Genomic DNA, 12,390 nt, shown 5'->3' with positions numbered 1-12,390 from the left:
TGCCTGCAATGCAGGATACCCGGGTTTGATTCCTAGGTCGGGAAGATCCCCTGGAGAAGGAAATGGCAAGCCACTCCAGTATTCTTGCCTGGAGAATCCCATGGACAGAGGAGCCTGGCAGCTACAGTCCGTGGGGTCACAAGAGTCGGACTCGACTTAGCGACTTAACTACTAACTACTACTCCTACTAGTGACCTTAGACTAGTGTATGCAAATACCTTAGCTAATCTAGCGCCGAAGAACTGATGCTTTTGAACTGTGGTGCTGGAGAAGACTCTTGAGAGTCCCTTGGACTACAAGGAGATCCAACCAGTCCATTCTGAAGGAGATCAGCCCTGGGATTTCTTTGGAAGGAATGATGCTAAAGCTGAAACTCCAGTACTTTGGCCACCTCATGCGAAGAGTTGACTCATTGGAGAAGACTCTGATGCTGGGAGGGATTGGGGGCAGGAGGAGAAGAGGACGACAGAGGATGAGATGTCTGGATGGCATCACTGACTCGATGGACGTGAGTCTGAGTGAACTCCGGGAGTTGGTGATGGACAGGGAGGCCTGGCTGCGATTCATGGGGTCGCAAAGAGTCGGACACGACTGAGCAACTGAACTGAACTGAATCTGCTAAAATGGGCTTTTAATTATGTGCTAATTTGTTCTTTTAATTATCCTGGTTATCAGATAAGTAAATTAGCCTCTGGGTTATTTGCTGTGTTCCCATTCTCTGAGACCCTTCTAGCTTTCTACTGTGCTGGTGAATCACCTGGGAAATGTTAAAATGCAGATTCTGATTCAGTATGCACGCATCTTGGAGGCAGGCAAAATTCTGAAGTTGAAACCAGTTTCCAGGACAATTCAATGCTTCTGGCTTTTGGACCAAGGTTTTCCCAGGTGGCACAGTGGTAAAGAATTCTGCCCACTCCAGTACTCTTGCCTGGCAAATCCCATGGACGGAGGAGCCTGGTAGGCTGCAGTCCATGGGGTCGCTAGGAGTCGGACACGACTGAGCGACTTCACTTTCACTTTTCACTTTCATGCATTGGAGAAGGAAATGGCAACCCACTCCAGTGTGCTTGCCTGGAGAATCCCAGGGACGGGGGAGCCTGGTGGGCTGCCGTCTATGGGGTCGCACAGAGTCGGACACAACTGAAGCGACTTAGCAGCAGCAGCAGTGGGGATATATATGTTTACTTATAACTTGTAGTGCCTGAGCTTTACTGTACTTTTTGTGTTGAGCCTGTCATCTACAGTGGTGATATTTATAAAGAATGATGACATAATGGTGGTGATTACAATGCTGATGTAATAATTGACATGTATTGACTACTTGTATCTGCCACTGTGCTTTACAGAGGCTGGTAGTTTTTCTCAACAGAACCATGAAGTAGACATTATTGTAGTTATCCTCATTTACTAATGAGGAGGCTTAGTAACAAGTAACTTGCTCAGAGTCACACAGCCAGAAGGTGGCAGAGCCAGGATATCAACTCAGGTAGTGTGACTCTAGAGGTTGTACTTTTCATCTCTTTACTAGTCTGATGACAGCTAGAAATTTTAGACTTAATATAACAGGTGTCTGAATTTTCTAGCTTCTGTCACCATTCATATAAGATATATATGTGAATTTTCTAGATTTTTTTTTTCCAGAAGATCTTTCAATAGCATTTTCTATTCTTATGTTTACCTTTTTGGTGGCTTTCCCATAGATGCTCATCATCTGTGATTTTTTACGAATTTTCTTACTTTTCTTAGTCTTTCTGTATATTTCTGTTTGCAGAAAAAGATCTCAACGTTCATATTCTTTTCATGTGAAAATTTATGAAGAATGAAAAGTAGATAGTACCCTGCCCTGAATGATAGATACAAAGTATTTTTAGTAATGTTGAGACTGTGTTTTCTGTCAAAGGAGAACATCAAGTTCTATAGGATCATCATAGAAGAGTGGTTGATTCTTTTGTGTGTTCTTAAAAATTGGAAATATTTTTTTCTTTATCCAAGTGGTAATTATATACTAGTGATTAGTCTGGAAACATACCTTCTGAGTTCTGCAAAACCACCAGATGGTCTCAGAGAAGCCAAGAGAAACTAAGAACTCAGCCTGTTAGATACTGACAGGTGTGTAGTGCTTGAGCCCCTTTATCCCAGGCTAAGAATATGTACATAAGTGTTTTGTAAAAACTTGTGAAAATGAGTGAAAACTCTTTAGGATTAGAAAAATGTGCTTAGCTACAATTTAATTTGTAAATCAGTAAACACAGAACAGGTCGTGATAAGCATATAGCTCAGTACTCACATCAGAGTAATCGGAGACAATTTACTTTATCTCTGTTTCTTTTACAGTCCATCAATATTATGGAACTGACTTTACAAAAGTATGGAAGTTATGAAAAATTTGAACAGGCCACCGGTGGTAGCCTGCTATCTAAAACTCGAATCTGGAGTCATGTTAGGAAGTACATGATGAAAGAAGGCTGCATGGGTGAGGTATGAAATCATGAGTGAACATGATGAGTTGACTGAACATTGTAACTCTCAGTGAGTGCTACGTGTTTTTCTTTTTTTTTTCCTGCGGGTTATGTTTTCCCAACATTATTTTACTCATTAAATAAGTCATCCAGATTTCTAATTAAATATAAGTTTAAGTTTTTGTTGCATTGACTTGTGTTCAGTTTATTTTTCCCCTTATTACCATTTTTGTGTAGCTTGTTGGGAGTATATGAATTGGTTTAGGAAAATTATTAAGGAAGATATTTGCCACAGCGGCTTTTTTTATTAGTGGCTGGTTCCTAGTGTTCAGTCTCAAAATAAGCGTTGATCTAGCAGTGACTAGGACTCTGGCTCCTGCACCTTCCTTCGCATCGTTTCATCCCAGGGACTATATTGGAGAGCAGAGCAGAGGCACAGTTCCAATTCTTTGTGTCTTCCGCATAGCTGTCTACTTTTCTTTCAATCTAGTAAAGGTTCTTGAGTTCCCCAAAGCTCAAAATTCCAAGGGTCAAAGCGATTCTGCATTTCAGCTTCTTGGTTTCTTGGTATAAACAAAAGAAAAAGGTGTTAATTTATGGGTCTGTTGTTGTCTGTGAAAACTTTCTCCCCCTGCCTTCTGTGTTTCGTCGCGTGTGTGTGTGTGTGTGTGTGTGTATTTTAACTTTTGCTTCTTAGATTGTAGTTCATCTCACTGAGGACCTGCTTTCCCGAGCTTCCATGACAGTAGTAAATGGATGTCCGACGCTGACCATCAATGTTTCCACTGCACGAGAACACTGGCTGGAAGGAATGCTGAGGCATGAAATAGGTAGGTGACCACCCTTCTCCACTTATTCAGTTGTAATAATAAATTACCTCAAGCACCTGTTTTTTATAATGTTTTTTTTCTTAGTAATATTTGGCAAAAAGTGATGAAATTGTTAGGTGTCACTTGAACTTAAAGTGAAGATATTAGTGTCTCATTTCAAATTAAGTTTTTTAGGGTACTGTGTAAATGGAGAGTCATTTAACTCCTCTGGATTTCAGTTCACGTTTCCCTGGTGGCTCAGACGGCAAAGCATCTGCCAGTTCGCCCCCCTTCAACTGAGGGAATGACCTCTGAGATTCTTTTCAAATATCAAGTTATAATTCTTCTCTTAAAAGAAAATAAATTTCCTTAAAAGTTACACCTCTTCTAATGAGAAATACAATCCTTCTGAAGGCAGTGTCCTCAGTCAAACCCAAAGGCATTAGGGTCAGGCCATTTTCTGCTTTGTTTTGATTTGTTACATACACATCAATTTGGTTTTAGAACTGTTGGTAGAATCTTTTCTTGGAGAAGAATTAACATGAGAATGCATTTCTTGCTTTTCATGTGCCTTATTTTCTCCATAGGCACACATTATTTTCGAGGTATTAACAACCTTCAGCAGCCATGGAACAGTTGGACTGGCCGTAAAAAACTTGAACTAAAGCCAAATAACCCCACAGAGGAAGGACTGGCAAGTATTCACAGTGTCCTGTTTAGAAAAGACCCCTTTTTATGGAGGGCTGCCCTCCTCTACTACACTGTTTATCGTGCCAGCCAGATGTCTTTTTGTGAACTATTCAGAGATATTGGCAAGTTTGTCAAGGACCCCAATACGAGATGGGATTATTGTGTACGAGCCAAGAGGGGATGGACTGATACCTCTCAACCAGGTGAGAGTGCCTTAACTGTAGATTTTGTGATTAATGGGTAACTTGTCTATTGATTTTGGTCACATCCTGCTCTTCCCATCATTGAATCCACTCACCTTTGAAAAATTAAACTTTTGTTACTTGAGGTCAATGCTGATTTTCCCACACCACATTTTGTTAGCATTATTTTGCTCATCTCTTAAGAAAAATTTCAAACCTACAGAAATTGGGAAATAATGATGGAATGAACACTTACTCTGGATTCACTAGTTGTTAACATTTTTCCATTTTTGCTTTCTCTCTGACTTTAAAAATAGTATTATTGAGATACATAGTTCATCCATTTTAAATATACAGTTCAGTGGTGTTTATAATGTTCATAGAGCTGTGCAGACAGTACCACTGTCTAATTCCAGAACATTTCATCACCCCAGAAGCAGCTCATCCCATTAGCAGGCATTCCCTGTTCTCTTTCCCCATTGTTCCCAGCGGTAAAAACCATTAATCTACTTTTGTTAGTTTTGCCTGTTTTGGATGTTTCATGTACATGGAATCACATGTGATGCTTTGTGGCTGGTTTCTTTCACTTAGTGTATTTTTAAAGTTCGTTCGTATCGTAGCATGTATCAGTATACCAGCCCTTTTTACTGCTGAGTAATGTTCCCGTGCATGCATATGATGCATTTTATTTATTCTTTCACCAGTTAATGGGCATTTTGGTTGTTTGCATTTTTTGGCTATTATGAATAATGCTATCATGAGTATTTGTGTACAAGCTTATATTGCTAATTCTCCTGAGTGTATACTTAGGGGTGGAAATTTGGGCTTATAGGTAACTCTGTGCCCAACCTTTTGAGGAACTGCCAGTGTTTCCAAAGTGCTGCACCATTTTACAACCCCACCACAGTGGATGAGGATTTCTAGTACACCATATCCTCCAAAACACCTGCTGTCTTCATGTTTTAATTACTATTATAGCCATACTAGTGGGTATAAAGTGGTTAACTCGTGGGTTTTCTGCTGGCTAATGATATTCAGTATCTTTTCATGTGATTATCTGCTATTTGTGTGTTTTCTTTGGAGAACTGTTTAGATCATTTGCCCATTTTTAATTGGTTTGTTTGTCTTTATTCTTGAGGTAAGAGTTTTTTTTGTATAGTATAGATACAAATCTCTTACCAAATAATGAAATATTTTCTCCTGTAGTATGTCTTTTCACTTTCTTGATGCTATTCTGACTTTGTTTTTACAGTGCCTTTTTTTTTAATGTGGGCCATTTTTTAAGTCTTTATTGAATTTGTTACAATATTGCATCTGTTTTTTTTTTTATGTTTTTGGAGCTTTGGCAAGAGACACATGAGTCTTAGCTACCTGCCCAAGGATTGGGCCCACACTCCTTTCATTGAAAGATGAAGTCTTAACCACTGGACAAAAAGGGAAGTCCCCTCTTTGTGACTTTTTAAAGAATTATTTATTCATTGGTTTGTTTTGGCTACACCGCTCATTCTTGTGGCTTTTCTCTAGTTGCAGCGAGTGAGGGCTCCTGTCTGGCTGTGGTGTGTGGGCTTCTCATTGCGGTGGCCTCTCGTTGTGGCACACAGGCTCTAGGCACACGGGCTTCAGGAGTTGTGGCTCATGGGCATAGTTGCTCCATGGCATGTGGGATCTTCCCGGGACCAAGGAGCGAATCCATGTTCTCTGCATTGGCTGGCAAATTCTTAACCACTGGACCACCAGAGAAGTCCTCTCTGTAAATTTTTAAAAGCAAATTGTACACTTGACATCTCATTCCTTAAGAACTTAAGCATGCCTCTCCTAAGACTAAAACATTCTCTTCTACTTAAAACAGTATCATTATCACACTTAAGAAAGTGAGTTTTAATTCAGCAGTATCAACTCTTCATATACCGTATTTAAATATTCCCAACTCTTCCAAAAGTGTCTTTTACAGGTGTTGAAAAAAAATCTAGATCTAATCACTGTTCATGCATTACTTTTGGTAGCAATGTCTCTTTAACCACTTTTAATAGGGAGACACCTTGGACATTTGTTTTTTGTTTCTTGTCAATGTTTTTTTTTTTCTAATTTATTTTTTAAGATATATTTTATATTGGAGTATACAGAGGAGCCTGGTGGGCTACAGTTCATTGGGGTCACAAGGAGTTGGATATAACTGAACAACTGAGCACATACACACAGTTGATTAACAGTGTTGTGTTGAACGTGTACAGTGAAGTTGTTTAGTTACACACACACACACACACACACATATATATATATTCTTTTCCAAGTGCATCACCCATTTAGGTTACTACAGAATTTTACCACAGTTCCCTTTTCTACACAGCAGCTCGTTACTGGTTATCTGTTTCAAATATGGCAGTATGGACATGTTAATCCCAAACACCCAGTTTATCCCCGTCCCCTACCGTTCTCCTCTGGTAACCAGAAGTTTGTATTCTAAGTCTGTGATTCTGTTTCTGTTTTGCAAACAGATGCAAACTTTATTTGTATCGTTTTTTTTTTGATGCACTATATAAGCGATATCAGATCTTTGTCTTCCTCTGTCTTCACTAAGGATGAGGATCTCCTGACCTATCCGTGTTGCTGCAAATGGCTTCTTTTTAATGGCTGGGTGATACATACCACTGTACACATGTGCCTCTGCTTTATTCATTCCTCTGTCAGTAGCATATTGGTTTCCTCCATTATTATAAATAGCACTGCGGTGAACACTGGGGTACACGTATCCTTTACCCATAGTTTCCCCAGATATACGCCCCGGAGTCGCATTGCTGGATCATGTGGTAGCTCTAGTTTTAATATTTTTGAGGCATTTCCATAATGTCCTCCATTCTTTACCTTTTGCTGTACCAATTTACTTTTCTCAACATCCTCTTCAGTATTTATTGTTTATAGATTTTTTTTTTAGTTCAGTTCAGCTCTTTTATTTTTTATATACAGGAGATCGTTCTAGATCCATGTCTAGTAGGTTTTTGATCATGACCATTCACATTAGTGTGAGGTGATATCTGATTGTAGTTTTGATGTTCATTTCTCTGCTAATTAGCAATGTTGAGAATCTCTCCATGTGCCATGTAGCCATCTGTGTGTGTTCTTTGGGGAAATGTCTGTTAATATCTTCTGCCCATTATTAGATTGTGTTGTTTGTTTTGTTTGATATTGAACTGCGTGAACTCTTTGTATATTTTCAAGATTAATCTTTGGAAATATTTTCTCCTGTTGTGTGGGTTGTCTTTTGTTCATGGTTTCCTCAGCTGTGCAAAAGCCTTTGAGAATAATTAGATCTTATTTGTTTCTTTCAATTTTCATTTTCATTTGAAGTCGATTTATCAGTATTCTGTTAGTTCACGTGCACAGTAAAGTGATTCAGTTATACGTGTATATGTATCTCTTCTTTCCCAAATTCTTCTCGCATTTAAGTTTTTAGAGAATATTGAGCAGAGTTCACAGTGCTATAGAGCAGGTCCTTCTTGGCTATCTGTTTTCAGTATCATAATGTATTGTAAGTCTCTAACTCCCAATTTGTCCCTGCCCTCCATCTTTCCCCTTTGGTAATAACCCTCAGTTTGTTTTCTAAGTTTGTGAGTCTGTTTTTGTTTTGTAAATAATTTCATTTGTATCATTTTTTTTAGAGTCTGCATATTAGCAATTTCAGGTGATATTCGTCTTTCCCTATTGACTGACTTCACTTAGTATGAGAATCTCCAGGTCCATTCATATTGCTGCCAACGGCATTATTTCATTCTTTTCTATGGCTGAGTATTATTCCATTTGGCATGTGTATCAGATCTTATTTACCCCTTATTCTATTGATGGAAAAATAGGTTGCTTCCATGTCAGTTACTAAACAGTGCTGAAAACACATTGGGGTGCCTGTATCTTCTGAACTGTGGGTTTAGGCAGATGTGCCTAGGCGTGGGATTGCTGGAGCATGTGGTATCTCTAGTTTTAGTTCTTAAGGAACCCGCATAGTGTTATCTATACTGGCTGTACCAGTTTACATGCCCAGCAATAGGATTCAGTTTTTTCCATACCCACTCTAGCTTTTATTGTTCATAGATGTTTTGATGATAGCCGTTGTGACTGATGAGAGATGGTATCTCATTGTAGTTTTGATTTGCATTCCTCTGGTAATTAGTGATGTTGAGCATCTCCACATGCCTCTGAGTTCTGCATATGTTCTCTGGAGAAATGTCTGTTTAGGTCTTCTGCCTGTTATTTGATTGCATTGTTTGCTTTTATTGATACTGAGCTGCATGAACTCTTTGTACATTTTAATGATTAATCTCTTTTTGGTTGATCCTTTGCAAATCTTTTCTCCCATTGTGTGGGTGATCTTTCCTTTTGTTTTAGTTTCTTCAGGAGTGCAGAAATTTTCATTTTATTTAGGTCCTATTTGTTTCTTTTAATTTTTCATTTGAAGTATAGTTGATAAACAATGTTGTTAGTTTCAGATATGAAGCAAAATGGTTCCTTTATACATACGCACGTATCCATAGTTTCTCAAGTTTTTTTTCCCCCAGATTATTAGAGAATATTGGCATAATCGCTGTGCTGTACAGGAGGTCCATCTTAGTTATCGGTTTTCAATAATGTAGGTTATATATGTCAATCCCAAACTCCTAATTTATCCTTGCCCTCCACCTTTACAATTCAGTAACCATATGTGGGCTTTCTAAGTCTGTGAATCACTTTCTGCTTCATGAATTATGTCACCTCTATCAATCTTACTTAGATTCTGCATGTAAGCAACTTCAGATGATAGTTCTCTTTCTCTGTTTGACTTACTTCACTTAGTATGACAGTCTTCATGTCCATTCAAGTTGGTGCCAAGGGTATTATTTCATCCTTTTCAATGCCTGAATAAGATTCCTGTGGAAATATGTACAACGTCTTCCTTATACCTTCTTCTGTCAATGGATATTTAGGTTACTTCCGTGTAGTGCATGGGATCATAAGAGTTGTACATGACTTAGGGACTAAACAATGAAAACTTAACGTTTGTCATTGTAAAGAGCACTACGATCAACACTTGGCTACCATTATCATTTTAGACCAGGGTTTCTGCCAGATATATGCCAAGGAGTGAGACTGATGGATCACTCAGTTCAGTTCAGTGCCCAGTCATATCCGACTCTTTGCGACCCCATGAATCGCAGCACACCAGGCCTCCCTGTCCATCACCAACTCCCAGAGTTCACTCAAACTCATGTCCATTGAGTTGGTGATGCCATCCAGCCATCTTATCCTCCATCATCCCCTTCTCCTCCTGCCTCCAATCCCTCCCAGCATCAGGGTCTTTTCCAATGAGTCAACTCTTCACATGAGGTGGCCAAAGTATTGGAGTTTCAGCTTCAGCATCAGTCCTTCCAAAGAACACATAGGACTGATCTCCTTTAGGTACCTCTATTTTTAGTATTCAGCTGTGAAAGTGCTGCACTCAATTTGACAGCAAATTTGGAAAACTCAGCAGTGGCCGCAGGACTGGAAAAGGTCAGTTTTCATTCCAATCCCAAAGAAAGGCAATGCCAAAGAATGCTCAAACTACCACACAATTGCACTCATCTCACACGCTAGTAAACTAATGCTCAAAATTCTCCAAGCCAGGCTTCAGCAGTATGCGAACCGTGAACTTCCAGATGTTCAAGCTGGTTTTAGAAAAGGCAAAGGAGCCAGAGATCAAATTGCCAACATCCTTGCTGGATCATTGAAAAAGCAAGAGAGTTCCAGAAAAACATCTATTTCTACTTTATTGACTATGCCAAAGCCTTTGACTGTGTGGATCACAATAAACTGTGGAAAATTCTGAAAGAGATGGGAAGACCAGACCACCTGACCTGCCTCTTGAGAAATCTGTATGCAGGTCAGGAAGCAACAGTTAGAACTGGACATGGAACAACAGACTGGTTCCAAATAGTTTGAAAAGGAATACGTCAAGGGCTGTATATTGTCACCCTGTTTATTTAACTTATATGCAGAGTACATCATGAGAAATACTGGGCTGGAAGAAGCACAAGCAGGAATCAAGATTGCCTGGAGAAATATCAATAACCTCAGATATGCAGATGACACCACCCTTATGGCAGAAAGTGAAGAGGAACTCAAAAGCCTCTTGATAGTGAAAGAGGAGATTGAAAAAGTTGACTTAAAGCTCAACATTCAGAAAACGAAGATCATGGCATCTGGTCCCATCACTTCATGGCAAATAGATGGGGAAACAGTGTAAGAGTTTATTTTTTGGGGCTCCCAAATCACTGCAGATGGTGATTGCAGCCATGAAATTAAAAGACACTTACTCCTTGGAAGGAAAGTTATGACCAACCTAGATAGCATATTGAAAAGCAGAGACATTACTTTGCCAACAAAGGTCCATCTAGTCAAGGCTATGGTTTTTCCAGTGGTCATGTATGGATGCGAGAGTTGGACTGTGAAGAAAGCGGAGCGCCAAAGAATTGATGCTTTTGAACTGTGGTGTTGGAGAAGACTCTTGAGAGTCCCTTGGACTGCAAGGAGATCCAACTAGTCCATTCTAAAGAAGATCAGTCCTGGGTGTTCTTTGGAAGGAATGATGCTAAAGTGGAAACTCCAGTACTTTGGTCACCTCATGCGAATAGTTGGCTCATTGGAAAAGACACTGATGCTGGGAGGGATTGGGGGCAGGAGGAGAAGGGGACGACAGAGGATGAGATGGCTGGATGGCATCACCGACTAGATGGATGTGAGTTTGAGTGAACTCAGGGAGATAGTGATGGACAGGGAGGCCTGGCATGCTGCGATTCATGGGGTTGCAAAGAGTCAGACACGAATGAGCAACTGAACTGAACTGAACTTCCATTTGTTTCTGCAGAGTGGCTGGTTCAGGATTCCATTGCTTTTACCAGGGTAGGAGGGTTCCTTTTTCTCAGTGTCCCTCTCCAGATTTTATTCTTTGAAGACTTTATGGTGGTGGCCATTCTGAGTACTGCCAGGGGATATGTCTAGTTGTCCTTTTGATCTACAATTCTCCAATAGCAACCCAAATAGAGCATATTATCTTATGCCAGTTTTGTGTTTAAAACTGTGAGATGAACATGTGCCTCTTGAAATTGGCTACATAAGTCTGCTTTCTTATAAATTACATTTCTCAGCTACCCCAGCACATTTGTTGAGAGCAGGTATCTTTCACCACCTCCCAGTCTTTCTGACTGTGATGTCCCCTTTTGTGCCTGTTTTAAAGGTGTAGTTATAAGAAACGGCCACATGGCGGCAGGCTTTATTGATGCCCAAGTCTGTGACTCAAGAAACTAGAGCCTTCTGAAACTTATTTTTCCTGGGTCATAAAAGAGAGTAGAGATACCCTGGAGAAGGGCATTGTAACCCGCTCCAGTATGCTTGCCTGGAGAATTCCAAGGACAGAGGAGCCTAGTGGGCTAGAGTCCATAAGGTCGCAAGGACTCAGACGCTACTGAGGCCACATAGAACCCAACCAGATGAGAATGCCGTGTGACACAACACACAGCCCAGCTTTCTGTGCCTAACTTCTCCTTCAGCTGTAGCGCATCCACACTGCTCCAAGAGCCCTGTGCGGGATGCTGTGGTGCATGCCTGGGGTGACTCTAAGGAAGGAGGCTAGAGATAGAGAAGCCAGCACCAGGAGACGTGGAACAGGTGACTTTTCAAAGTGTTTCCAGTCCACAGAGTCTGCCTGCCTTTGCGGCACTAGGCGCCTTTGGCTGTGGGAGTGCCTGCTGGATCTGGAGATTGTGCTCCCATCCAAAGGGAACAGGGCACTACACGTCCGAGGCAAGGTCATTTGCTGGCACAGCCTTCCCACATCCTTCAGCCCCCTGCCATCCCTGGCTTGGGACAAAGGCCTGCTCTCACCGTGTGGATGTGTGTCTACCAGGATGCCGAGGATCCCATGGAAGAGGGCAGGCATTGTTTTTTTAATTAAGTTTTTATTGATACTGTAGTATAAATGATTTACAGTGTCACATTGATTTTAACTGTGCACACACATAGTTCAGTATCAGAAAGATAGAGATCAACTCTTTTTAGGCTTCTTTTCCCATAGAGTTGTCGGTGTTTTTTCCATCCTGTTCCCTGTGCTATACACCAGGTCCTTTTTACTGATCTATTTCAAATGTATAAACAGGTACCTGTTAATTCCAGTGACCTAATGGAATTCCTTGCTCCTGCACCTTCTCTCTTTGGGCATCATATGGATTTTTTTTTTTTTTTCCTTTG

The 12,390-nt window shown here is 40.4% G+C and overlaps 1 protein-coding gene across 2 annotated transcripts in view; it reads left to right on the top strand.

The window, feature by feature from the left end:
- KIAA0895 (KIAA0895 ortholog) overlaps positions 1-12,390 on the top strand; it is a 61,533-nt gene that overhangs the window by 34,397 nt on the left and 14,746 nt on the right. Inside the window, exons 3-5 of one of the 2 annotated variants that reach the window (XM_010831151.1) lie at positions 2,335-2,478; positions 3,157-3,289; positions 3,856-4,161. In XM_010831151.1, coding sequence (XP_010829453.1) covers positions 2,335-2,478; positions 3,157-3,289; positions 3,856-4,161 — 583 coding nt within the window. Of the gene's footprint in view, positions 1-2,334; positions 2,479-3,156; positions 3,290-3,855; positions 4,243-12,390 lie in introns of those variants that run through there. The other variant, XM_010831152.1, reaches the window with a different exon arrangement.

Source organism: Bison bison, unplaced genomic scaffold, assembly GCF_000754665.1.
Source record: "Bison bison bison isolate TAMUID 2011002044 unplaced genomic scaffold, Bison_UMD1.0 scf7180017864525, whole genome shotgun sequence".
In the NCBI taxonomy this organism is placed as follows: Eukaryota; Metazoa; Chordata; class Mammalia; order Artiodactyla; family Bovidae; genus Bison; species Bison bison.
The sequence above is the reverse complement of the archived record's forward strand: the minus strand, read 5'-3'. Positions and strand labels throughout refer to the sequence as shown.